This window comes from Taudactylus pleione, unplaced genomic scaffold, assembly GCF_031769625.1.
Source record: "Taudactylus pleione unplaced genomic scaffold, aTauple2 ptg000032l, whole genome shotgun sequence".
NCBI classification, from domain to species: Eukaryota; Metazoa; Chordata; class Amphibia; order Anura; family Myobatrachidae; genus Taudactylus; species Taudactylus pleione.
In genome coordinates this window covers 175,679-202,105 of record NW_028284434.1, presented here as the reverse complement: position 1 = coordinate 202,105, position 26,427 = coordinate 175,679, and the positions used below count along the sequence as shown (strand labels likewise).

Sequence of the window (26,427 nt, the reverse complement as noted above, 5' to 3'; positions counted from 1 at the left end):
ATCCATTCTACTATGAGATTCTCGTCTATTTAGTGAACTATTAGATTACTGAACAATAATGAAGGTTAAGGAATATTAGCTACTTATTCCTGTGCTCTATTTTATAATTGAACACTTTCCTCTTGTGGTTTTTTGTGGGGTTCAGTAAATGGATATCTCTCTCTGAGATACTGGATTAAACCCCTTAACTAATAACTATACTTACCTATTATCTGGAAATTTAACATCATTATTATTTGGTTTCTCTTTTTTTTAAATATGGGTAACTTATATTAGTATAATTTTTCTATATTAGAAATTATATTTATGTATATGGCACTTCTATTTGGGACATAATATCTTATCACTATTTATTATTTATATTGGACAATATATTAAACGATTTGCTATGGGATTTTATTGGTAAAATAGACAATCAATAGATGCTATATATACTAATATAATGTATGTAGGGGTTTATACATGTGGGTTTGAATGTGTGTACATACTGTATCTATATATATTTGTGTATGTATGTATTTGTACATGGTTTTGATGAATATATGTATATCTATTTATGAATGTATATATGTGTTTATATGTATGTACCTTTATGGATCAACACCCAATGATTATTACTGATCTATTTACATTGAATATATATTTGGAATAAATACACACTTTCACAGATTTCATGTCCGATTTTTACAGCACCAAAATAGTTTTTGTGTATCTAATTTCAGAGGTTTTTCTTAAGCACATGACACAAACTCACTATATGTTCTAGTTATTATTTTTATTATTTTTTATTCATTCACAAAGCACGTTTTTATAGTCACATTACTACACATTGATAAAGAATATTAATTATACACATGTTACTTATAATTCACAAGGACACACACACTAATATAAATTCCTCTTATCCTTATTTTGGCAATAGATTAGAGAAAGTACAGTTATGTATTATTTGTTCATATCTACACATAATTTTAATAATAAACACTAATTACTTTATAAACATAAAAATAATTTTTCACTTTAGAATAATAGGAACTTAAGATCATATCTAACAAAGATAATTATATTTTGTAAGACTTTTCAGATCTATGGTATGGGATTAACATCTTTATTATAAATATAATCTTGAGAGAATATCCTTTTATTTGTATGTCTATAATTCACAATATATGACACTATTCATGAATTTCCTCTTATGTTAGTATAGATATTATTAGGATATAACATATATTAATTTAAAAATTGCTCTTTCAATTATATTAATGTATTGTTGTTTTAACAATATTGGAATAATAGGACCAATAGATTATCTATACATATGTATTGTGTTAATCATTGCCTATATAATGGTAGGATCTTATTCTATACTGTTGTATGTATATCGGTGTGAACATTCCCACTATTAGAGTTGTGATATAGTGCAAGCCTCTAGTTTAGATCAAAACAATTAAAATCAAATAGTGAGAGAGAGAGCATGAGAGGAGCCACAACTAACTAATTGTTAATGATAGCCCGATGGGCTCAGACAATCCCGAGACAGAGGTAGGTGAGACTAATAGAATGATGAATGTATGATGTTAATGGACAAAGCACCTATTTTGAATTAAAATAATCAGTGATGGTTAATTTTTGGCTGTTGGACCTATTTAAGGATCCTCTATGTTCCGGCTCCTGTAGCCTTGTAAAAGCACTGTATGCGAAACATACGTCGGCATTACTAGCCTAATGTCTGTTATGTACTATTGATCTAATTATGCTACTGTACATTAAATTCAGATGGCACACTGTCTCTTTGTTACATGCCATGGGATTATCCCATCTATATGCTCATGAGAGAAATATTTCTAATTTATCATTATATAGAAGTGAGCCTATATCGTAATTATCCCTAACGGCTTAATACATAAGAAAATAATGTGAATGTATACATATGTTAATGGAAGTGATTCAAGTTGTACTACTTTGATATCTGTACAGTTTTATACCACTTGTAATAAACAATACTAATCCACCTAGTTGTGGAATGAATATATAATAATCAGACTTAGAACAATATTCCAGATTCTACTGTTCAAATAGCTACATGCTGGAAACATTAAACAGTATTAATCCATAGAGATGAGGAATGACTAAGCTATGGTTGTGATCATGAATATCCTAGATTCTGATGTCTAAGCAGAGGCGTGTTGTATATATAACATAATATTAATTTACTCAGATCTAGAATAATCTTTATTGCTGACACTAATCAACCTACACAAGCATATTTTAGATTGTATGCTTATAATATATGATATAATATTACCTTCATTACTTATTTGAAGGGGAGATTAGGAAATGAAAGACACAGGATCCACAATTTCAGGGGTTGGTTTTCTCATGGACCCAGGGTGGATACAGGAAGGGACACAGAATCAGAACTGTAGAAAAACTTGGGTTGTTTAATGAATGGACTGGTAGACATGAAAGAACCAAGTCCAGGGCTAAAGTAGAGATGGGTTAGAGTCAAATAATTAGTCCAGCAGCAAATAATAAAATCTTGAATGAAGGTAACAGGAGTGGAGTGATAATGTTTAGGTATGTCCAGAGGGAAACAAACTGTAGACAGGGGTCAATGTGGTAAGAAGGTAGTCTGGCTGGTGAGTGGGATTACAACAGTAGCGAGAGGTGGAGTTGCGGGTAGGTGCTTGGAATCCTGAGGCTACCTGAAACCTGCAAGGAGCAAGCAGATTCAAAGTCAGCTGCATAGAGGAGCTCAGAAAAATGTGACATGATTCGGCTGATACACGTTGCACTGGCAAAGTAAGGAAGCAGTGAACTCCCTTAAATCCCCAACAGCAGAGCGTGATTGGCTGGATAGAACAGCTGACCTTTAGGGGATTGGTTCCCTAGGTCATATGGCCCAAAGCAAGATGGCAACGCCCATAGAACTGCAGCTTGGGAGTACTGTGAAACACTCCCATGCTGGCACAGCCTACCAACAAAGAACCACCAGATGCACCCCGTGCCAGTCTCCATACTGCAACACCACCACCAGAAGGCCCATGCCTGAGCACCCTAATATGCAAAGACTGCAGACTTACTGGTAAGGAACCATTGGATGTGACAGTTTGGGTGACCTCGGGACACCTTCTGTGCTTGTCGGGATTGTCCCAGTGAAAACTGTACACAAGAGCAGTAACATGGATGTCATCCACTCGGATTCAGCAGCGCTCATCTGGGCCATAACCCCTCCAATCAAGAAGGTACTGCAAATGTCCATGCTGGTAGAGAGAGTCCAGGACCTGGCTTACCTCAAACTCAACTCCCTTTTCAGTCTGGGCCTATAGGAGGATTAGGCAGGACCTTTAGGAGTCTGATGAGGATGAGAGGCTTGAGGAGATAAATATGGAAGGTATTAGGGACTCAGAGATAGGAGGGAAGCTGCAGTCTGTAGGTCATGGGGTTGATCACTTCAATAATGGCAAAGGGTCCGATGAAGCGAGGTGCGAATTTCATAGAGGGAACACGAAGGCGAAGGTTACGGGTAGAGAGCCATGCCTGGTCACCAACTAGCATTCTGGGAACAACCCTAGGCTTCTTGTCAGCTCCCTTCTTGTAGCTGGAAGAAGCTTTCAGCAAGGCAGCATGGACCTGAGACCAAATTTATGCAAAATCCTGTATGGTCGAATTAATGGCTGGAACATCATAGACAGGCCGACTTTGGAATTCCAGAATTCTTGGGTGATGAACAAAAACAACAAAGAAAGGAGACTGACTGGAGGATGAATGGTATGAGGAATTGTGAGCAAACTCGGCCCACAAAAGGGATTCTGACCAGTTATCTTGTGATGATAAAATAAATATGTGGAGGAATGTTTCAAGGTCCTGGTTCACCCTCTCAGTGGAACCGTTGCTCTGAGGATGATAGGCCATAGAAAAGTTCAGCTTGATTTGCATGGTAGAACATAAAGCTCTCCAGAATTTTGCCACGAACTCTACCCCATGGTCAGACACTATCTCCATTGGGAGCTCATGCAAACAAAAGATGTTGAGGATGAAAAGACGAGCCAGCTCCAGAACCAAAGGCAACTTCTTGAATGCTATATAATGGACCATTTTAGAGAACTGGTCAACCACCACCCAGATGGAAGGAGGCAAATCCGTCACAAATTCCATGGATAGGTGAGACCAAGGATGGGAAGGAACTGGAAGAGGTATCAATTCTCCAACAGGTGCTTGGTAAGGAGTCTTGTGCTTGGCACACTGGGTACATGAAGCGATTAACTCTACCACTTCAGATCTCATAGATGGCCACCAGTAGGAATGTTGTAAGAACTCTAGGATCTTACGAGTGCCCAAATGTCCAGCAAAGCGAGATGAATGTGTCCAGGTTAGAAGCTTTTTTCGCATATCAGGAGCTACATATGTTTTCATGGTAGGAGGTTGCAATTCAATTGTGGCAAAAACTTTAAAATTCAGAACGGGGGTCTCCCATAGTAGATCCAGATTATTGTCTGTACAAAAGGAACAGGAGAGTGTGTCTGCTTTCTGGTTGAGGGATCCTGAATCATAGGTAAGGGTAAACTTGAATCGGACAAAGAAGATTGCCCAATGAGCCAAGAGAGGGCTAACGCACTGTATGTTCTTCAGGAAGAGTAGATTCCGATGGTCCGTGAAGACAATGAAGGGATGTTTGGCACCTTCTAATAAGTATCACCACTCCTCAAGTGCCAATTTGACTGCCAGCCGCAGATGGTGTAGTTTCTCTCTGCAGGTGAAATTTGAGAAAAATCCACATGGGTGGATCTAACCATATTCGAATCTCTGGCAGAGAACAGCACCAATGACCTCTGATGAGACATCAGACCTCCAAAAGAAATGGTCTGTCAATGTCAGGTTGTCTCAAAACTGAAGTGGATATAAAAGGCTTGTTTTAGAAGCTGGAAGGCAGACTCAGCCTCGGTAGGCCATCGGGATGGATCAGCACCTTTGCATGTCAAAGCCGTAATCGGGGCAACCAATGAGGAAAAACCCTTGATGAAGCATCGGTAATAGTTGGCAAACCCGAGGAGTCTCTGGATGGCTTTCAAGGAGGTAGGCCAGGACCAATCCAGGATTGCCTGGACCTTCTGAGGGTATCATCTCCAAACCAGAACTGGAAATAATGTATTCCAAGAAAGGAATACTGGATACACTAAAGACACACTTCTCCAGTGTACAGTAAAGATTATTCTGTCTCAGTCACCACAAGACTTCTGAGATGACTGTGATGTTCCTGAAGAGAGGATGAAAAGATTAAAATGTCATCCAGATAAACTACCACCAAAACATACAACAGATCTCTAAAAATCTTGTTCACGAACCTATGGAAAATGGCTGGTGCAATGCAGAGCCCAAAGGGCATAACTAGGTTTTCAAAGTGCCCATCACGCATATTGAATGCGGTTTTCATTTGTCTCCAGTCTGGATTCTAATAAGATTGTAGGCTCCTCTCAAGTCTAATTTATAAAAAAAATGGTAGATCCTTTAACTCTATCAAAGAGCTCAGTAATGAGAGGTAGAGGATATCTGTTCTTAATTGTAATGTCATGTCATTCAGTCCTCTATAGTCAATGCAAGGTCTGAGAGACCCATCCTTCTTGGAAACAAAAAAGAATCCCGTGCCGGCAAATGATGTAGAAGAAGGTCTTATAAAGCCTTTTCTCAAGTTTTCTAAAATGTATTCTGTCATGGCACTGGTCTCTGGTACCGATAAGGGATAGATTCGACCTCGTGAAGTTATTTTACTGGGAATTAACTCAATAGGACAGTCCCAATCCTGATGTGGAGGCAAAATATTGGCCTTTCTCTCATAGACACATCCACAAAGGATCAATACTCTGCAGGAATCCACAACTCTTCAGAAATTTTTTATGTCTCTCACAGGACAAATCTTGGGTAGGCAAGACCTCCGACACTTCTCACTCAGGATATTACTTGCATGGTATTCCAATCGATCTTTGGGTTATGTTTGTGAAGCCAGGGAATGCCAAGTATAATGTCATGAGATGCTTTGGGTATAATCAGAAAGCGGATTTTCTGAGAATGTAAGGCTCCAATGTGAGCCAATAGAGGTAGAGACTTCCTGGTCGCAATTCCATGAGGAAATGGGTCACCATCAATGGAGGTCAAACTGATGGGAAGACTTAAATTCTCACAAGGTACCTGAAGTTGATCAGCCATCTGGGAGGTCAGGAAATTTTCTGTGGCAGAAGAATCCAGAAGAGCTGACAGAAAAATAGGACCATGTTTAAAGTCTATGGCTAAGGATAGCTCAGAGTCTTTTTTTCTTTAGGGGATGGAAGTATTACTCCTAACTGGGTGTCCCCAGAGTTAGTTAGGAGTGGGAGTTTTCCAGCCTGTGGGTACAAGAAGCCACAAGATGTCCTGCTTCTCCACAGAACAAGTAGAGATTATCTCTGCGATGCCTCAGGCCTTCTCTGGAGAACCGGGTATGGTTGTCCTGCATAGGCTCTTCATTGGTAGGTGCAGGAGGGATAGGAGCAGATGGGGTAGCCAGGTAAGACCTAGGATGGTCGGTCTTGAGCTTCTCAGCTTGATGTTCCCTAAAATGAAGATACACTTTGTTACAAAGGGAGATAAGATAATTTAAATTAGTAGGGCGGACATGATGGCAAGGTTATCTTTAATACAATCAGAAAGTCCATGCCAGAAGGCTGATGTTAGGGCCTCCTTATTCCACATTAGCTCAGATGCTAATGTATGAAATTGAATGACGTATGAGTACCTTGATTCAAGCACACAACAGCAGATGCTGCAGAAGTAGTTCTCCCTGGTTTATTAAATATCCTCCTAACAGAGGTCAGAAACACTGAATAGTTGTCCAGAATGGGGTCAGAGCATTCCCAGAGTGAGGAAACCCAGTCCAAGGCTGGGCCAGATAACAAAGACACAAAATATGCCACTGTAGTTTTAGAGGTAGGGAAGTTGGAGGGCTGTAGGTTGAAATGTACATCACACTGATTGATAAATCCATGGCATAGCTTGGTGTTCCCATCAAATCTACTTGGAGTAGGTAGATGTAGATGAGGAACTGCTGCTGAAGCTGAAACCACCGATGTGGGTACTGATGTTACCACAGGGGATCTAGTGGAGGTCAGTGAGGCCTGCATGGTATTTTGCTGGTGGGCTACTTCCTGTAGGAACTGGGCCATTTGCTGTTTTAATGTTTCCATGTTACCCAGTCGGGTAGCTATATCCTGAAACAGAACTTTTCTAGACTCCTGTATATTGGCCTAATCCATTTGGCCAGTGCAAACTATCAGGGATTGGTTTTCTTGTGGACCCGAGGTGGATACTGGCGGGGACACAGAATCAGAACTGTAGAATAACTTGTGTTGTTTAATGAATGGAGTGGTAGATATGAAAGAACCAAGTCCAGGGCAAAAGTGGAGATGGGTTAGACTCAAATAATAAGTCCAGCAGCAAATAATAAAATCCAGAATAAAGGTAACTGGAGTGGAGCGATAATGTTTAGGAATGTCCAGAGGGAAACAAACTGTAGACAGGGGTTGATGCGGGAAGAAGGTAGTCTGAGTGGTGATTGGGATTACAACAGTAGCAAGAGGAGGAGTTGCTGGTAGGTGCTGGGAATCCTGAGGCTACCTGAAACCGGCAGGGAGCTAGGCAGAATCGAATTCTGCTGCACAGAGGAGCTCAGATAAATGTGATCAGACTCGGCTGATACACGTTGCACTGGCAAAGTAAGGAAGCTGTGAACTCCCTTAAATCCCCAACAGCAGACAATGATTGGCCAGACAGAATAGCTGACCTTTATGGGATTGGTTCCCTAGGTCACATGGCCCAAAGCAAGATGGCATTGCCCATAGAACTGCAGCTTGGGAACACTGTGCAACACTCCCATGCTGGCACAGCCAACCAACAAGGAACCACCAGATGCACCCTGTGCCAGTCTCCATACTGCAACACCACCACCGGAAGTCCCACACCAGAGCACCCTACTGGGCAAAGACTGTGGACTTACCGGTAAGACACCCCTGGTCGTGACACACAATATACTAGATATTTTATGTGGTTATGATTATTCAATAAATCCATGTCATTCTTGAAAATATTACAATCCCCATATAAGTATTTGTATACTGCAGCAGTGAATACACATAAAATCAATACTATATACTATGCCTAATTTTGATTGTATATTATATGTGTTGTGATTAAAACTGACCACTAGGAAAAGATTCATAAGATCTCTAGACATAGAGGAACATTAATTTTACCATTCACAATCAGTGACACATATGCCTTTGGCAGCATTGTTTCCTATAGATAGTTACAGTCATATTTGATACTTACAAGGAAATGTAGCTGTAATAAGATACAATCAAATTAAGGATACTTAGGGCAAGATGTAATAGGTAGTCAGTTTTAGTAACAGTACAAACTCGCACTTTCTCACACTTTTAAAAAGTGCTAGTTTGTAGTAAAACTCACAAATTCAATGGCCTGCAAACTTTTCAGCTCGAGGTTACTATATATGCGAGTTTAGGACTATGTAAACTGACACCTTTTAATTCGAGTAGCATTAAAAGGTGTGAGATTTGGAGAAGCCATCTCAGATCAGTGAGATCCGTGATGGCTTCTGTCTGTATTTTAAAATACAAATGATGTGCACCCCCTCCCTAAAAGCCTTACCAGCCCCGTGCTTTATAAAGCCTGTCCTGGTTCTAAAAATACAGTGGTCAAAATGCGTAGGGGGCCCCTGTATATTAAGAACCAGCACAGGGCTTTGCAGAGCCAGTGCTGGTTTTGGAAAATCTGGGGACAAAATGAATAGGGGTCCTCTGAAAATTCCAAAACCAGTACCAAGCTCTTTCTAGCGGGGGGATAATGCCACAGCCAGGAAAACCTATCATCGGTTTCCCCAGCCAAAACATTACCCCTGACCTCTAGTCAGCTCAGGCCTGGGATCCCTGGGGAGTTGGGGACCCCCCCAATAAAGGGGTCCCCCTCTTCAGGGCATCCCAGGCCTAGACTGATAGCCCAGGGCTATCCCCGACACCCTAGGGCGGTGGGTGCCTGGTTGATAGTGTTAGTGTTTTGTGTAAATTAAAGGGTTAAATATTGTCTTTAGTTGTAGAACCACATGTACCAGCAAGCCTCCCCCACATGCTGGTATTTGGAGAACCACAAATACCAGCATGCCGGTCATTATGGGCCCACTGGCACTTGTAGTTCCACAACTAAAGAAATACTTTTAAAAAAAACACAGTGAAAGCTAAATTTTAATAAAACATACATTCACACTCACATATTCACTCACACATACTCACCAAGTATCCAAAGCAATCCATAGGGGTAAGTGAAATATAAATCCATACTCAGATCTCCTATGCGTAGTTCACATCCGCTTTGATCCCTGTAGGCATCCAAAGGGTTAAAATAAACCGGGAAATGCAGTCAGCCTGTGTTCCCCATAGACATCAATGGTGAGAATTCACCATTGAAGTCTATGCTGGGCCCCGCTACATCGTAACCACAAGGTTAATTGAGTTTAATCTTGTGGTTACATCATTGATAATCATTGATTGCATCATTGATACAATATCGCAACATTGTATCAATGATGTAACCACAAGATTAAACTCAATCTTGTGGTTACATAATTGGTACAATGTCGCAATGTGTGCTTGTTTTTTTACATATTTCTTTAGTTGTAGAACTACAAGTGCCAGTGGGCCCGTAATGCCCCGCATGCTGGTATTTGTGGTTCTCCAAATACCAGCATGTGGGGGAGGCTTGCTGGTACATGTGGTTCTACAACTAAAAACAATATTTAACATTTAATTTACACAAAACAATAACACTATCAACCCGGCACCCACCGCCCTAGGGTGCCGGGGATAGCCCTGGGCTATCAGTCTAGGCCTGTGGTGCCCTGGAGAGGGGGACCCCTTTACTGGGGGGTCCCCAACTCCCCAGGGATTCCTGTCCTGGGCTGACAAGCAGTCAGGAATAATGCTTTGGCCGGGGAAACCAGTGAAAGGTTTTTCTTGGCTGTGGAATTGGCTGTGGAATTAACAACCCACTAGAAAGAGTTCGGTGTTGATTTTGGAATGTTCAGGGGACCCCTACTCGTTTTGTCCCCTGATTTTCCAGAACCAGGACCAGCTCAACAAAGCCCTGCACTGGACCCTAATATACAGGGGCCTCCTACGCATTTTGGTCCCTGTATATTTAGAATCAGGACAGGCTTTATAAAGCCCAGGACTGGTTATGCTTTTGGGGAGGGGGTGCATGTCATTTAAAAAAAAAAATTAAAACCTTTTACATAACTACACACAGAAACATGCACGTATTTCATGGATATGTGCATGTTTCTGTGTTAATCTGACCTGCTCAGGATATACTCGTTAGCCTGAAGCATGTCTATTATTTGGGGACTTTTGGATATACAGATACCCTATTACATTGAGCGAGTTGATTGTTATAAATTTGAAAACATGTGGATGAGAGTTTGAGAATGGAGATTTTTAGTAACTCTAAAAAATGAAAGTTCTATTGAACTGACACCCTATTACATTGGAGAGTTTTAATAAATTGCGAGTTTTGTGCAAAACTCGCAATTTTTCACAACTGACACCCTATTACATGTGGCCCTTAGTCATTCTATTCTGAACAGTAACTACTTATATGGAGAATTTTGTGTAAAATTCTGTCGGGTAATGGAAGATCTGCATTGACAGTGAACACATTATTGTATTCAATATTATGAAAACAGATCAATAATACGATGAGACATCAGGAATTTGTTTCAATCCTTTATCGACAGATGATTTAAAGAGACACTTGGCTATATAAAAGAGTTTATTCTTTATTATTGACCACTTTTTCTATACTTTATTCACAATTCTTTCTATACATTTTTAATAACTATATTTCGCTTTGCTTTCTATATTATCGAAGTATTGAGTCTTAAATAATTAAATAAAGGTTATATTTTAATCTGTGCACCCTATACAGATCCGTATTCTTTCTTTAGTCTAATTCATATATCTTTTGGATCTGTGGTGGCACCCCCATTTATAATTCCGATTTGGAAATTATTATTATTTCGGGTTACTCTTGAACAAAAAAAACAAACAAACAATTTTTTAATTGTATATCCTGTGCAACAGATCCTTCTTTTGTATGCTCTATGGGTTGAGATTGAGACAGATGGCCCACCAAATTTAAGCTCCAGTCACTGGTGAGTACAGTACTTAAAGGGTGTGGGTGATCTGGGAAAATAATCTAGTTTAATTAACACAGAGCTCAGCTCAAGAATGTCCCCATAAATGTATTTATTAAAATATACTCACGTGTGATAACTAAAGTAATTTATTCTTTACAGTATAAGCAAATTTGTGTTATTTTGAGTTAATTAATGGGATATAGTAGCCTGTGAATCACCCTAAGGTACCTCTTGGGGCTTGGGTACTCCTTTATCAGACTCACACTGCTTTGAGTGAGAAAAAGATATTGAGAAAATATGATCTACAGCAGGTAAAATATTTTTGAGGTTATATCACTGGAATGCTATTCAAGCCTTTAAAAACCTTCCTATAATGTTGCAATGGTAGACCATTTTAGATACAATTGAAGTTTAACTGCGGGTGTACCTGCATGCAAAATGCTACATTAAAGTGTCACAGTCATTGACACTGTAATGTAGTAGTTCCCATGCAGATACACCCGCTGGTACACACAGAATATAGGCATGCCACATATTTTAATCAGCAGAAGCTGCTTGTGCATCCTATTCACATGACTTTGTGAAGAAGATGTATTTGAAGATAAAAAGTCACACACAAATATGCTCTGCAATACTGAGTCACATGGCGCTCACATGTTATTTTTAACGTGACTTGTAACATACGGAGGTAATATTTATGTGGACACATCTGTAGCTGGGATAACCAACATTGCCTGGATTGAAGACTGGACCCTGAAGTATACCTGCTGCCTTCATTTTTTTACGTTGCCTTAGCCTATAACCTGGATAAGTATGCAAATTAGGAGTAAATGACTGTGCAGGAAGGAATATTCGCATACCGACATGGGGTATATCAGGAGTAGACTGACTTACAGAACAACAATTAGTATAGCTTCCAAAATCACTTGAGTTTCAGAAATCACTACAAAACAGAGGGGGTTATTCAGATGCAGACGGATATGCTATTGCAGCTGCTGACATGTTAGCAGCTGTGATAGCTGGTAATGCAGCAGTAATGCCTTTTGCAAGCATTACTAATCCAAGCTGCATCCAAGGAGCATCAGATCATCAACAATCCCTTCAGCTGGCTGAGTGACCATGGGGTCATGCAAGCCGGCCACCGCAGATGAGTAAAAGAGGCCAGGAAATCTCCATCAGCCAACAGAGTTCCTGGCCTCTTGACTCCCCCCCCCCCAATGATGACAACATGCCTCCATCTTGGGAAACCAAAAGTCACTTCCCCCTTCCCACCCAGAAATGGCAGCAGACTGATAACCTGCTGCCAGGCTGCGTTCAGGATTGCAGATCTGTACTGCACATGTGCAGTACGTGCCAGGTGCATGTTCAGATTCCCAATAATTAGGAATCTACATGATCCCTGTCACTGCATCCGCAGCTGAATCACCCCCTGAAATTACTCTGCAGACAACATTGAAGACCATATCTAGCAAGGCTGTCATCAGGGGGGGATGCCGGGACTGGAGTCCCATTCTCAAAGAGAAGGGGGCTCGCCCACATTGGCACTGTGTGGCTGCAATTAATCTCCCCTGCTGTTTGTTATCTCCATATAATAAGCTTTGCCAGGTTCAAAGATTGTGGATTGATTATGCTGTCTGCCACAGTCTGAATGTATTGAGTGCTGAGCTGCTTTTGATACAAAGAATGGCATAAGTACAATTATTATTGTTAAAATGTAAATAGATATTCTTACCAACAGATTCCGAAGATGACGAAGTTGAATCTGTAAAACAATCAATTTTAATTAAAAAAGCATATTTTGTAGGCGTCAGAAGAAATATGTAACAGTTTATAAAGTGCTACTAACTATTTAAGCAAACACACATAATCACAGGAATGAACATAAACTAAAGTAATTTTCCAGTTTCCTATAAGAACAATAAACTACAATATGTACTGTCTTGTGAACTGTGTAATGTAGAACAGCTTTACTTCATACCTCCTGCCCCAATGGGCATGGTTGTCATATTGTATCTTTCATTACTGACACATTATATGCTACACATTCTGTGGCTAATTTGGTTTTATTTAGTCACAAATCAGTATAATCCTGGCCATGACCCAGCAAATGTCAACATTTTTACATAAATGTCAGGAGGAAAATACAATTGATCATGTTTATCACACTAGGAATCTCCATTAGTAACCATGCCAAATAACACTGTAGAAAGTGTAGCATTGAAATATTTAGCCCACAAAGTTTCAACCAGCTTCACTTATCTCCATTTAACATTAGTGTTTTATATTTAACTGTATATTTCCTATCAGTGTGTGCACAGGTTACATGAGTGTGGCCTCCTGCCTCCTCACTTGTTTCCCCCCTCTGTGTAATCTATCTCAAATGGTGTAAGTCCCAGGGCACCACCTTATCTATCCCAATTATAACCCACAACTGCCAGACTTCCAGGTTATTTTGGTCCCTCTCTCCTGATGCTCCTTATACTTTATGATATAACATTATATACAATGGAAATATACAGATTTTGTATTAAACATCAAAAAATACCAAGTAGATAACATTGCTAAAGGGGAGATGTATCAAGCCTTGGAGAGAGATAAAGTGGAGAAGATGACCAAAGCATCCAATCATCGTCTTGCTGCCATTTGTATAACAGTCTATGAAATGACAAAAGTTTAGTAAAGTAAGCATCCGATTTCCTCATGCCCAGGAAAGGGTGCAGATAAAGTAGATGTGATAATGGATGGATGGGCAGATGGACGAACGGATGGTTGGATGGATGGATTGATAAAAGTATGGATGAATGGATGGATAGATATGGGTGGGGGCGGATCTAGGACGGTCCAGCAGTCCAGTCTTGCCAAGGGGGCATAGCATCTGTGTGGGAGTACAATGGGTACTGTATGATAGGGCATGGACACTCCCTCTGAAAATACCAAGGCCTGATACCATAAATTAATGGTAACCCGATACATAGATAGATAGATAGACAGATAGATAGATAGATAGATAGATAGATAGATAGATAATATGGACAATATATCTTGCTTGGTTCTGCTTTACTAGGCTGATGGTTAATGTGAACCTGCTTGTGCTATCATATGAACCTCAAAGTTAACGTCAGAGTAATTTTGTTTTTTTTTGCTCTATAAGCAAATCCCAACAATTATTAATTGCACAAAGTGTAAGCAGAGGTGCTTGAATATACAGCATATATACCATATTTATTTATTTGACTTAGAATCAGCATTGTGCAGAGTGTGACTTTAGATGCCATTGGGGAAACCCAGCAATAAGCAGACCTGCATACTTGAGGGATATTTGGACAACAGACATGTGCATTGGCTGCACCTAGTACAGAAATGGTGGGCATTACTATAGGGCATATTAATTGCTTCTAAATTAGAAGCATCCATTGACAAAGCCCCATGAAACATACATCTAGCTGGAGGGGATGGAGACACAGCTGTGACCCTCTGCAGTCAGTCACCAGGCACTCAGCAGCAGCTAAGGTACCTTTTTCACTTTCTACAGGCACATTTGGTTTCTCATTCGCCGGGTCTAGCCTGCACTTCACTAGCAACAGGCAGCTCTAGGAGAGAGACCCATATACAGTGTTCTGTTATACTTTTTTCTACTTTCAGGGGTTAGGGACCTGAGCAGAGAAAACTTACCCTTAAGGTGCACATCCACTAGGTGATGGGGTAATGACAGTACGATTACAACATTGTAGTCATTCCTTTTCCCCTGCAGTACCTGCATTGAATGATATGTCGTTCAGTGCAGGAACCCTCCTTCATCCCTGAACATGGCCAATCTGTCGTTATCGGCAGATTGACCATCATGTACAGGCGATGATTGATGTCAGAAACGACCTGCAGAAGCGCGCATCACTGGTTGTTTCCGACATTATAGTGCACGATTTGTGCACGATTAATGTGAGATTGAATGATTACAATGTCGTAATCATTCAATCGCTCATTAAAATCGCCTAGTGGATGTGCACCTTTAGTTCTCTGTGTGGCACAGGCACACATGCTTCGAGCAGCAGCACCCCAGCCCAGTGTTTTTTTCCCTTCCCCCACGTTCCTACAGCTTGCATTTCCGATACTCTAATTCAGCCTGGAACTACAGTTTCTCTGCCTGCAATAGTTTGTAATAGGTAGATGCTAGATGGATCGCTCAATAGCAGATATAACTTACTCTCTTCTATACCCCTATGTACTCTCAGTAAGTCCGCTCACATATTATCCACTGCATCTGCACATACTGTAATATGCAGCAGCCGCTTGTCTATGTGAGGTGAATCTATCTCTGAATCTAATGATCATGGATCTGATCATACTGATCTCTGTCCAAATGCAGGCTTAATTGTATATATGAAAGCATGATTCACACTACCGGCTACCAAAAGATGGAGATATATATATATATATATATATATATATATATATATATATATATGTATTTATCTCAGTGCTAATTGTACACAGATTATATGATTAAGGCAACAAGCTCCTGTTGATCATCATGTAATTTTCATTATTGCCTTAGTTCTGAGTCCCATTCTTTACTAAATCACACTGGTCTTCAATTTCTCTTACATGTTATATTATATAGTTATATACAGGATAATGGTTGCTCTTTATCATATAATGCCTTAAATATGTTGTATACTAAAATTGTTCCTAGATTTACACACATGATATATTGCACTATGGATAAGATAATCCTTTCTGAAGACCATGTGAATTGATGAGCTACTTATGTTTGGTATTGACGTGGTGACTGCTGCTTACTTTCATTAAGGATTTTATTTCCTTTGGAGTTTAATATATCCTACATATTTTTGCCAGGGGATAGTATTGCACTATTTCTTAAGCATACACTTTAGATAGACTATATGATGTTTGCCAACTGTTCCCAATTGGATTTAGTATGATTTTTATCATACACACAAATATGTGAATATTTAAAGTATACATCTGATGAGTCTGGACCATATATGTATTATTTCAACAATTATGGGGCCAAGAATTTATTTTTGACAATATATCTCTGATTTGTGCCATTATTTGTTTGTGTGCTGTTGTTTCTTTGTAATATATGTGAGCTCTTTCATTTTATCTTTGATATATTTCATTGAAAGCTAAGTTTTAGAAAATATTGAAATTTACTGATTTCATATGTTGTATTAGTGCCCCACAATGGAAAGTTCTGACTATTTGCCCTTACTCTGTTGCTTCTAAATTAATGTAGGTGAATTGTAGCAAGTGAGACCCTGAAAAAGACAGAGGGCCTGATTCAGAGATTTATATAAAGTATATATTTACGTAAATCTCTGATTTTTCATGTGCAGATCTGGTCCTGCAATGTCGGTTGTAGTGCCCCAAAAAAGGCAGCATAATTGACATGTTACTAGCATTTCGGGGTGGTGACTGGGAGTGTAGCAGAAAATGGGGGCATGTCTGCCCCATTTTCTGGGCTTCCTGAAGCCAGTGGCTGTGTCCATGGACACAGATTCACTGGCCCTGGCAGCGATTTTGATGGACATCCTGAGTAACCATAGGGTTACTCAGATGTCCAATGGTCATACAGGTGATCCAAAGTTGTGTCTTTGGATGCAGCAGCAGATCAGAGTTACCGGCAGTGGTCGTCTTTTTACTTAAGATGCTTCCAGTGGATATTTTAGCACAGCTGCTGCTTACAAAGACTCAGCGTCTTTGCTTGTACCGTAAATCTGTAAGTCAGGCCCAGAACTTGAAAGTAAATAATACAATTGCTACATTAACACATCAAAATAGCTTATGGAAAAATCCACATTGACCTCATCTGATTTACTATTTATTACGTTGTATATAACTGACTTTTCATTTCAGATTTTTTTCCCTCTAATGTCTAACCTTTTAATTAGATATCCATCATAAGTTATTGACTTCTTAGAAAGTAGGACATTTATTTTCTAGCAGCTTGGAAACATACCTTTACGAACTATTGGACCCAATATCATCTGATAGATTTCATCTGTTGATGCACTTCGGGACCCAATTCCAGAGCATGACTGTAATAGATATGTATATCAAGATTGAATACCTTAATAAACAACAAATGCTACTGTATACCCTAATGGCAAAATTAATTAATTGTGCAAGTGCATTTTTTAAATTATTTACAGTTGGGGGTAAATTTACTAAAGTGAGAGCTAGAATCTGATAGGTTGCTATGGGCAACATCACATTTAAAACTCACTTCTAAAAACTCTCACTTTAGTAAATTTACCCATTGGTCTTTTATTTGTTGGCAGGTAAAAAAATATATTTCCATTTTAATATAGTTAAATTCTGTGCTCATGAAAAAAAAGTAGTTACATACAGTAGTACTGTTTTTCAGTTAGATTAGGAACTGTAAGGGTCAGAAATATGTTTGGTATATATTGTGCTTCTATGGTTCTAGGTACTAGCCAATTTAATATTACAAAATGTATTTGTATAGGCTCCAATGTGGTTAAATATGCTGGCAGTGGGAATATATCATTGTACATTACACAGTACAATATGAAACAATGGTATGAATATAAACTGTTTCCCCTAGAACTTAGCTAAATACTGCTGGAAGAAAGACAGAAGGCATTTTATATACCTATCAGAATTTAAACTACTAGGATAGGTGAGAATAAATTTAGGAGCAAGGGTTTAAAATGTAAGGGTGTCCCCTTTTTATGGTCTGACTTATGTAGTCCTGTAACAAGTAAGGTGTGGAGTTTTGGTGCTGTGTTACTAGTTTATAATAATGATTTTCAGGTTGGAAGGTCTCTTGTCACTTTGAAAGTCCCCCCCTCTCTTATTATGATTGTCAGCTTTATTGTTTTGTAGGAAATATCGGTAGCAATGGCTAACTTCTTGAAGCTATTGATGTGCTTACCCTGCTACATGGCTTTACATTGAGTCAACACTTCTGGCAGTTGGCCCCCATATAGGTCTTGAGATTTTGGGGATAGACAGGCAGTTGGCCCCCATCTAGGCAATGAGTTGTTGACAATGGGCTGGGAGTAGATCCACATCTAAGCCTTGATTTGTTGGTGATGAGCTGGCAGTTGGCACCCATCTAAGCCTTGAGTTGTTGGCCAAGATCTGGCAGTTGACCCTCATCTAAGCCTTGAGTTGGTGGCAATGGGTTGACAGTTAGCCCCATCTAAGATTTGAGTTAATGGAGATGGACAGACAATTGGCCAACATCTAAGCCTTGAGTTGTTGCCAATGGGGATGCAGTTGGCCCCATCTAAGTCGAGTTGTTGGTGAATGGCTGATAGTTGGCAACAATCTACACCTTTTGTTGGATTATTTGGCAATATGTCAATATCATACAGTGTGTAGGACCATACTTTCTTCATGATCATACCTTTTTCTTCCTTTCAGTAAATAATTAACTAACACTGACCTTTTTACCCACCAATATGGGTCTTAGTGTCTCTGTTCACCTAGTGTAGAAATGTAAGCTGACATCACCTGATAGGAAGTTTAAAAGTAAAATTATGTAATTTGTACTTACAGGTGCACACAATTCAGTGGTATTATCACACAGACTTATAGCGCAGTGCATGTAGACATAGTTATAACCTCCGACAAATGAAAACAATTCCACAGAAAATCGACCTTTTCTTGAGACACCATTTTCTAACACACTGATGGTTGAGTCTTGGCTGTTAGCGCAGCTAAAATAGTGAAATATAATACAAGGCAATAATTAGATAAAATTATAAATATTTATACCAAAATGTAACATGTACATTATTAAGAGACAAGGGGGAATATTTGCAAACCAAAGATTTTATTTGTGGTTTGCAAAATTGTCTTACATCAGATGTGGTTTTCATAGACTTGGTACGAAGCCTGTAAACTCAAACTAGATCTGATATGCTGCATTTGTAAACCACAAAACTATGCAGTTTAGTCCAAACTGCATGTGATTTATGCCAAGCTATGTGGTAAAACATACAATAAACATCCAGGTTTCTCTTGTTCCATCATCTGTAAGTCAAGTACGGTTTGTCAATGGTTTTTGGGGGTGATGCTGAGGCCAGGACCTTCACAGAGCTTTCCTATTCAGGTGTTAAGAGTCTCACTATCATACAGTTGTCGATTTCTGTTCATGGCAGGATATGGCATTAGCTCAGTACTGCTGCCATCCAATAGAGGTAAGCTCTGCCCAGTGGTGGATCCACCCTGGCCCAGCTCACCTTTGATCCAGAGAGGTTCACAGGGTTGCCCCCAAGCACAGTCAGTTTGGCCGTGTGGCAGTCAATTTTCCAATTTGCATCCATTGAAGAAGAGTCAGTAACATATTGAGGTTATAAAACAGTACAGAGTACAGAAGTCTTCGGTCCTGACACCAGAAAATGGATCAGAGCATTACTACAACTACAGTAACTGACAAATATTGCACCTCTCAGCACTACTGGTTAGTATGTAAAGTGCAGGGGATGGAGAGAGACAGAAGATGTCTGCATTAGGGTTCAAATACATCATGATAAGAATAATATGAAAGGACAGGAAAATGTATAATGAGTACTATACATAGCTGTGTTGTTTGCTATTTCATTAATAGACACTTGCCAATTTGATTTTTAAGAAAAAAAAGACTAATCACGCAAAGGAAAAAAAACTATTTTATTTGAAAGAAAAACTAAATTGGAATTAAAACTAAACAAAAAAAAGACATTGACTAAACATATAAATAGACAGAAGAAGCACATTTAGAATTGCTACAAAATAGCAGGCTATTCAGGAAGAAAAAAGAATAAATAGATGAACATAGAGTTAGGTTTTATGTGAGGAAATAACCACACCAGTGGAAATGACCTGCTCTACTTATTATATTTAACTCTTATATAAGATAAGAGAGGTTAAATATGTGCTACCCACTAACAAAAACAGATCTCAAAGAGAACATAGGATAGTATTAGGGTGCACTGGTCGTATCATTTAAAACATAACATTTATTATTTCACTTAAAACCTGTGATTTCTTTTAAAAAACACACAAATACATACAATACACATGTGAAATATAAATTTCTTCTGAAATGAAATCAATGAGTACCATGGACTGCTTAAATAGATATCAGAAATTTGATCTTAAGGTGCGTACACATGTAACGATTTTTTGAAAAATGTAACTAATACAATCGTTCAGTTTCTGAGTTATAACGATGAACAAAAATCGTTCAAGCACGCTCCCAGTTGTAGTTCATTTCAGACTGTCCAACATAACGATTTTCATTAAGAGAAGGAACATTTTTCGTTCATCGTTGTAAAAATCGTTTATTACACAATTGTTAATTTTTTCAAGGGAAAATCTGACAGAAAATCTGACAGAAAATTGTTGGTTACAAAATCGTTACGTATCTATGCACCTTTATGCTGACGACACGCATGGCAATCTGCACATGATCAGCCAATGTGTACGATTTGTGTATGATTTCCCTTGAAACTCTCCGGCAGCTGTGCACACGATCTCCACATGATCTGCACACAATTTGGTGTCCAATCTTCATACGATCTCTCCTGCATTCAGACTTTCACAGTGCATCGCCTCCTAGATTGTCAGATCTGCCCTACTGCACATCAGATCTGATGATGCGATGTGCGCCCAGCGTGGATGCGCATCGCATTGTGATCGTGAGTGGGGACTCACGATGTACTGAGGATTTGGCTATGTTTTACACGATCTGTCGTTCCAATTTGTCGGAATTGGCCAGATCGGGTAAAATATCGCTATGTGTTTGGCCAGCTTTAGTCTTATTCTGCTCGTATGTTTCACATTACAACCTGGTGTCTTCACAGTAGTTACATAATATTCTTTTTAGAACTGTATCCGTTACTTATATCCATTCTTTTAATATATACAATGTTGCACCATGTTTATATTGCTTTATATAATTCTTGAGCTGTATTATAAAATCATTCTGAGTATCAATTTGTCTCTCTTTTTATTATTTAAGCCTCCACATTGATTTCTACACTTTATTTCCTAACACTGTAACAAATAAAGGTCATATATTCAAATTTCAGTGAGTCTGTATCTTTGTGATGAATGATTGTGTTTTTCTTACATTCAACTCTCAAGTAACTATTGTTCACAGTTTACACCTGCTACAATTTGACTAATGATCTATGGTGTTAACCACAATCATTATTTATTTATTTTCCATTACTTGTTCTGTGCATAAATCCATCATTTCTATATTAAACCTATGTGTACACCTGTATTGATATTATTGCAGTCATGCAATTTTAGTCGATCTTAAATAATTTAAGAAATTATATCACTATATCCTTATCATTAGTATGTGCAACTCACAGATTGCCGCTATCTGCTATACATTAGGTTCTAACAAATTATGCTTCTCTGTCAGCATTATCCAGACACTATCTCAAAGAAAAAATATTATTATATATACACACATTAGTCACAAATTCAACAAACACAGCAGTGTTTGTTGAATTTGTACAATTAGATGATTTTATTACTGTCTGTAGTAATCACGGCTAATGAATTACCGCTAGTTGCTATATTCTCTGTGCACATTAATCTTGTTGCTGGGATAGTATTGTTTAAACAGTAATTGCAAACACTGGAGATGGGCCGACTGTGTGCACATAACATGAGTGAACTCATAAAGTGTGGAGATTATTTGTGAGCCATAATATACACCGTCGCAAATTGCCACTTGTATTAGTGAGGCTGACTGTGCCGGTGACAGAAGGGAGAGCTGGTGAAAATCACATCAGTTGGTAGCAATTAGATGTGATAACCACCAATACAATTACATCTCTATTTATGTAGTTCATATTGATTAACAGTTACAGTTCTAAAAATAATACTATGTAACTACTGGGAAGACACTATGTGAAACATACGAGCAGAATAAGACTAAGATTACATTTCTGATTTCTATTTAAGCAGACCTTGATACTCATTGATTTCATTTTGGAAGAATTTTATATTTCACATGTGCATTGTATGTATTTGTGTGTTTTCTTTAAATAAATCACAGGTTTTAAGTGAAATAATAAAAGTTATGTTTTAAATGATACGACCAGTGTACCCTAATACTATCCCATGTTCTCTTTGAACATAGAGTTAGATCAGAGGTTCACAACACAGCCCATGACAACTTTGCGGGCAGATCAAACCTAAAATACTTATAGTTTGGCCAGCAGGTCACTCTATGGCCTACGACATACCATCCTCAATCTGTTACAGATGACTGCAAACACGTACTGTACTTCATATAAAAGGCATGTTAAGAGGTTTGTCTATGCCGTTTATGGCACTGGCCACTGCCACATATCACTGGTCACACCTTTCTGCTGTTTACAATAAGCCCTTGATAATTTTCAGCACCAGGTCCATGTGACCCTTAATCTAGTCTTGTATAAGATCAGCACTATGTACAGTATCAGCAACCCTGTCCCTCTAGGAAGGGGCCAATAAATAAGATCCATTGCTCACACCAATGAATAGAACATGGACCCTCTTGATACCACTGGCCTGAGAAATCAGTGTTAAAATTAAAAAAATCTATTAAATAACCTTTTGTCTCTACAGCATGCCACAATGCACTTATAGCCCATGATTGTTATTGCATGGTTTTGTAGAGCTTTAAAGCACCAGCATGCACATGGGCACATGTCAAGTGCTTACACTACCCCTAACAAAAAATATAAATACTGCCCCATGTTAATATTATTAAGAAGCAATGCACCTATGGAAAAATAATAAATTAATAGTGCCCCTTTAAATAAAAAATATATATTGCCCCTTAAATAATAGTGATGCTTTATAAAAAAAAAAAAATACAATTAAATTAAATTAACAGAGCAACATGATTAGTTATATTATTATTTATTTCATAACTTGTAATTAAACATAGTGGTTCTTATAAATACTTACCTGAAATATTTTCTAACTCCACAGACACAGGCACTAATAGCATGAATACAAAGCTAAGGATATGTCACTAAACATCATGTATTGCTTTGTTATAGAATAGTATCGCCAACTGAAATGCTTATGGAAATATTAGTTGTTGCACTTTTTTTGCATATGTTTAATTTAAGCATTTACTTTTTGTCTGTACCTGTCTTTGATTGTGTAATATTTGATAGGATCATCAGGGTTTCCTGATGGTGTTGCATAGCAATTCTTCATCACCAAGGTATACTGTGAGTCATCTCCTCCTTGAACGAAAACACCAACATACAGAATAGACGCAGATGAAAGCAAAACTACCGAGCCTTCATATGGGGTCAAGTAGCTGCTGTCTTTATAAAGGGACATGGATGCCTGTAATTGTCCATCTCCTCCAATACTGATATTTATGTAACTATAAAAATATAAAAAGACATATTTCTGTCACAAAATATTAAAGAAATACATTTTTTATTTACAATTTTAGGAATATTATCAATGCCAAAATCACCAAAGAACTTCTGGCCAAGATTACTTTATTCGTGGAAAGTGGGCTTTAAAATTGTCTGCTACAATCTTTCTCAAGATAGTAAATAGTACTTGCCTATACCAAGAAGAATGGACAAGGGAAATATTGATTTGAAGACAGGAGATGTGACAATTGAGTTACCTAAATATTGGTTTCACAAATGTATTCAGACTGATCAGCATGTCAAGTGAATACACACAATACATATCCACATTTATTTCATGATTTCCCTTGATTTTTCCAGTAGATTGAACTGTAATATGTAGACTGTTTTCATATATTGCATGCGTTCCATTTTCCTGCATGCATGCGAAACAACAAACAAAAGAAAACCCATTTAGAATATTATATAACAGACTGTCAATGAGGTTTATTAAGCAGTGGGAAGTACTGTCCATTATTATATCTAAAAACTCATTGCAACAAAACATATTATAGTTATTAAAAACTCTTTCAGCAAAGGTTCAAACAACATAATAAAATACAAAAATAGCTAATGACTTACAGAAATTACTTAACATAACGTGTATATTTTTTTAAACACTAACTATAATAAATATTTTTACTGCATATATAGAGAAGGAAAAGATGGGGCGGGACAGGCAGAAGATTAGAGCTGCAGATAGACAGAGGAGCAGGGTGGAGCAATTGGTAAGATAGATACATAAATAGATATAGCCAAGAGGAGAGTCCTCTTGAACTATAAGGAAACTATTGAGGCTATTGAGTACACGATTCTGTCTACTATCAGAATAATAGTGAGTTATATGTTCTTTATTCAAGATCCCTCCAGTGTGTATTATTTCTGTGTATCTATCATCTATCTATCAATCTATCTATTTATCTATTTTAGCCTCTGCTCCTCTCTCCATCTGCAGCTATACCCCCACCTGCCCCATCCCACCTGCCTTCTGCTCTGTGCTGCTCCACCTTCCCTCCCTGCTCTGTTCCTTTCCTGTTCCATCCCATCCCCCCATTCCATCCTGCCCCCATGCTATATGTATTTGCGATGGCCCTGGTCCTTGTTCAACTCCTCTTTGGCTTCCAGCATTGCTAAAGTGTCACATCTCCCTAGCAGTGGGAACTGTTGGACAGGTAGCATGCGTCCCACCTCCCACTGGGCATACATATAGGAAATGGCATCAATCTTACTGAATTATTATTTTATAGATACAGTATAAACAGTATATAACACCAGTGGCATCACTGGGGTTGGTGCCATCCAGTGCACCTACTCACACTGACACCCCAGTCTGTGTACACCTATGTGTGCATGCTCATGGAAGAGGCATGAAGCCACATCCCCAGCTGTATGACATTTTAGGGCATGACTGCACATAACACCCCCAATCTTGTCACACTGGGAGCATGCCTAGTGCTCCAAGAGCTACTGGGTAGCCCCCAACCTCTCTGGGTACAGTGTGGCTGATGCGTGTGTCATCTATCACTGCTGCTTGGTGACACCATCCAAGGGGCTGACCCCTTGGATGGTGTCATCTGGTGCAGCCCGCATCCCCTTAATGATGCATCTGTATAACACAGTAACTTTGTCTCTTTTTATTGTCTTGTACTTTCATTATTAAGTGCAGGCATGGGGATCAACTTGACACTTGTAGAGGGAAATTATGATTGATGATACTTTAACAGGTCTACTCTGCACAGACCTGTTTTTCATATAATATAATATAATTATATATATATATATATATATATATATATACATATATATTTATATATATATATATATATATATATATATATAGTAAAGGGTCGCAGGCGGCACACGGAAATAAATGCCAGTACACAGCTGGTTACTTAAACATGATGTCTAAGTAACCAGCTGTGTACTGGCATTTATTTCCGTGTGCCGCCTGTGACCCTTTATTATATGTTGGATCCGGACTGTGGATACCTAGGAGGGCACCGGTTACTGGTATTATATCTGGAAGGGAGTGCTGCTCACCTGCATAGTGTATATATATATATATATAGTGCTATTTTTCAGCAGGAACAAGCTGGACCTCTCAACAATATTTTTTATTTATGTAATTACACCCCCAGTAGCTCCACTCCCAGTTCCTGAACCTATGTTTCCAGAAAAATAGCCGTGTGTGTCTGTGTGTGCAGCATTTAAAATGTTGGAGATTTGGAACTCAGTAGAAATATAATTACAATCATCATCATAATCATAATATCACATACAGTTATCTGAAGTCCACATGCCCCTGCTTGAAGTGGAGACAATATGGAAAATGTGTCTGTGATGGGGTCATCTTGATATCCAAAGCAGTTGCCATCCTTTATCCTGATGCTACTGATATTAAGGTTCAGACTTTTCAGCTGACATTTTTGAAATGAGACTTTCATTTCATTGATTCCACAGTTCAGCTCAGGTCTCACATCTTCAATAGCTGAAACACATATAGCCGACTACTGGATGAGGATTGTTATCTTCTGCAATCATATTTTATACTTATACCAATAATTAGCTAACCTACAAATAGACACTCAGACTTCTATGTGAGGAAATATGTTGCACAATTTCTTAAAAGTAAATTGGAAAAGGGGCAGACAAGTGAAAAGTGGCAACAAAAACATGTATCTGACAGCTGCACTGATAAAAGAATAGAGGACACATACCGCAGGCTGAGTTAGTGCCAGTACAGCTTGCCAGACCCTCCCTGTTGGGTTG

The 26,427-nt window shown here is 38.7% G+C and overlaps 1 protein-coding gene across 2 annotated transcripts in view; it reads right to left on the bottom strand.

Annotated features, from left to right (window-relative positions):
• Window positions 1-26,427, bottom strand: part of LOC148538899 (uromodulin-like) — a 146,096-nt gene that overhangs the window by 8,070 nt on the left and 111,599 nt on the right. For both annotated transcript variants that reach the window (XM_088451927.1, XM_088451928.1), the window contains 6 exons: window positions 25,938-26,146; window positions 23,877-24,034; window positions 23,376-23,621; window positions 18,783-18,945; window positions 17,217-17,295; window positions 12,969-12,998 (listed from right to left, as the gene is read on the bottom strand). In XM_088451927.1, coding sequence (XP_088308053.1) covers window positions 12,969-12,998; window positions 17,217-17,295; window positions 18,783-18,945; window positions 23,376-23,621; window positions 23,877-24,034; window positions 25,938-26,146 — 885 coding nt within the window. The remainder of the gene's footprint in view (window positions 1-12,968; window positions 12,999-17,216; window positions 17,296-18,782; window positions 18,946-23,375; window positions 23,622-23,876; window positions 24,035-25,937; window positions 26,147-26,427) is intronic.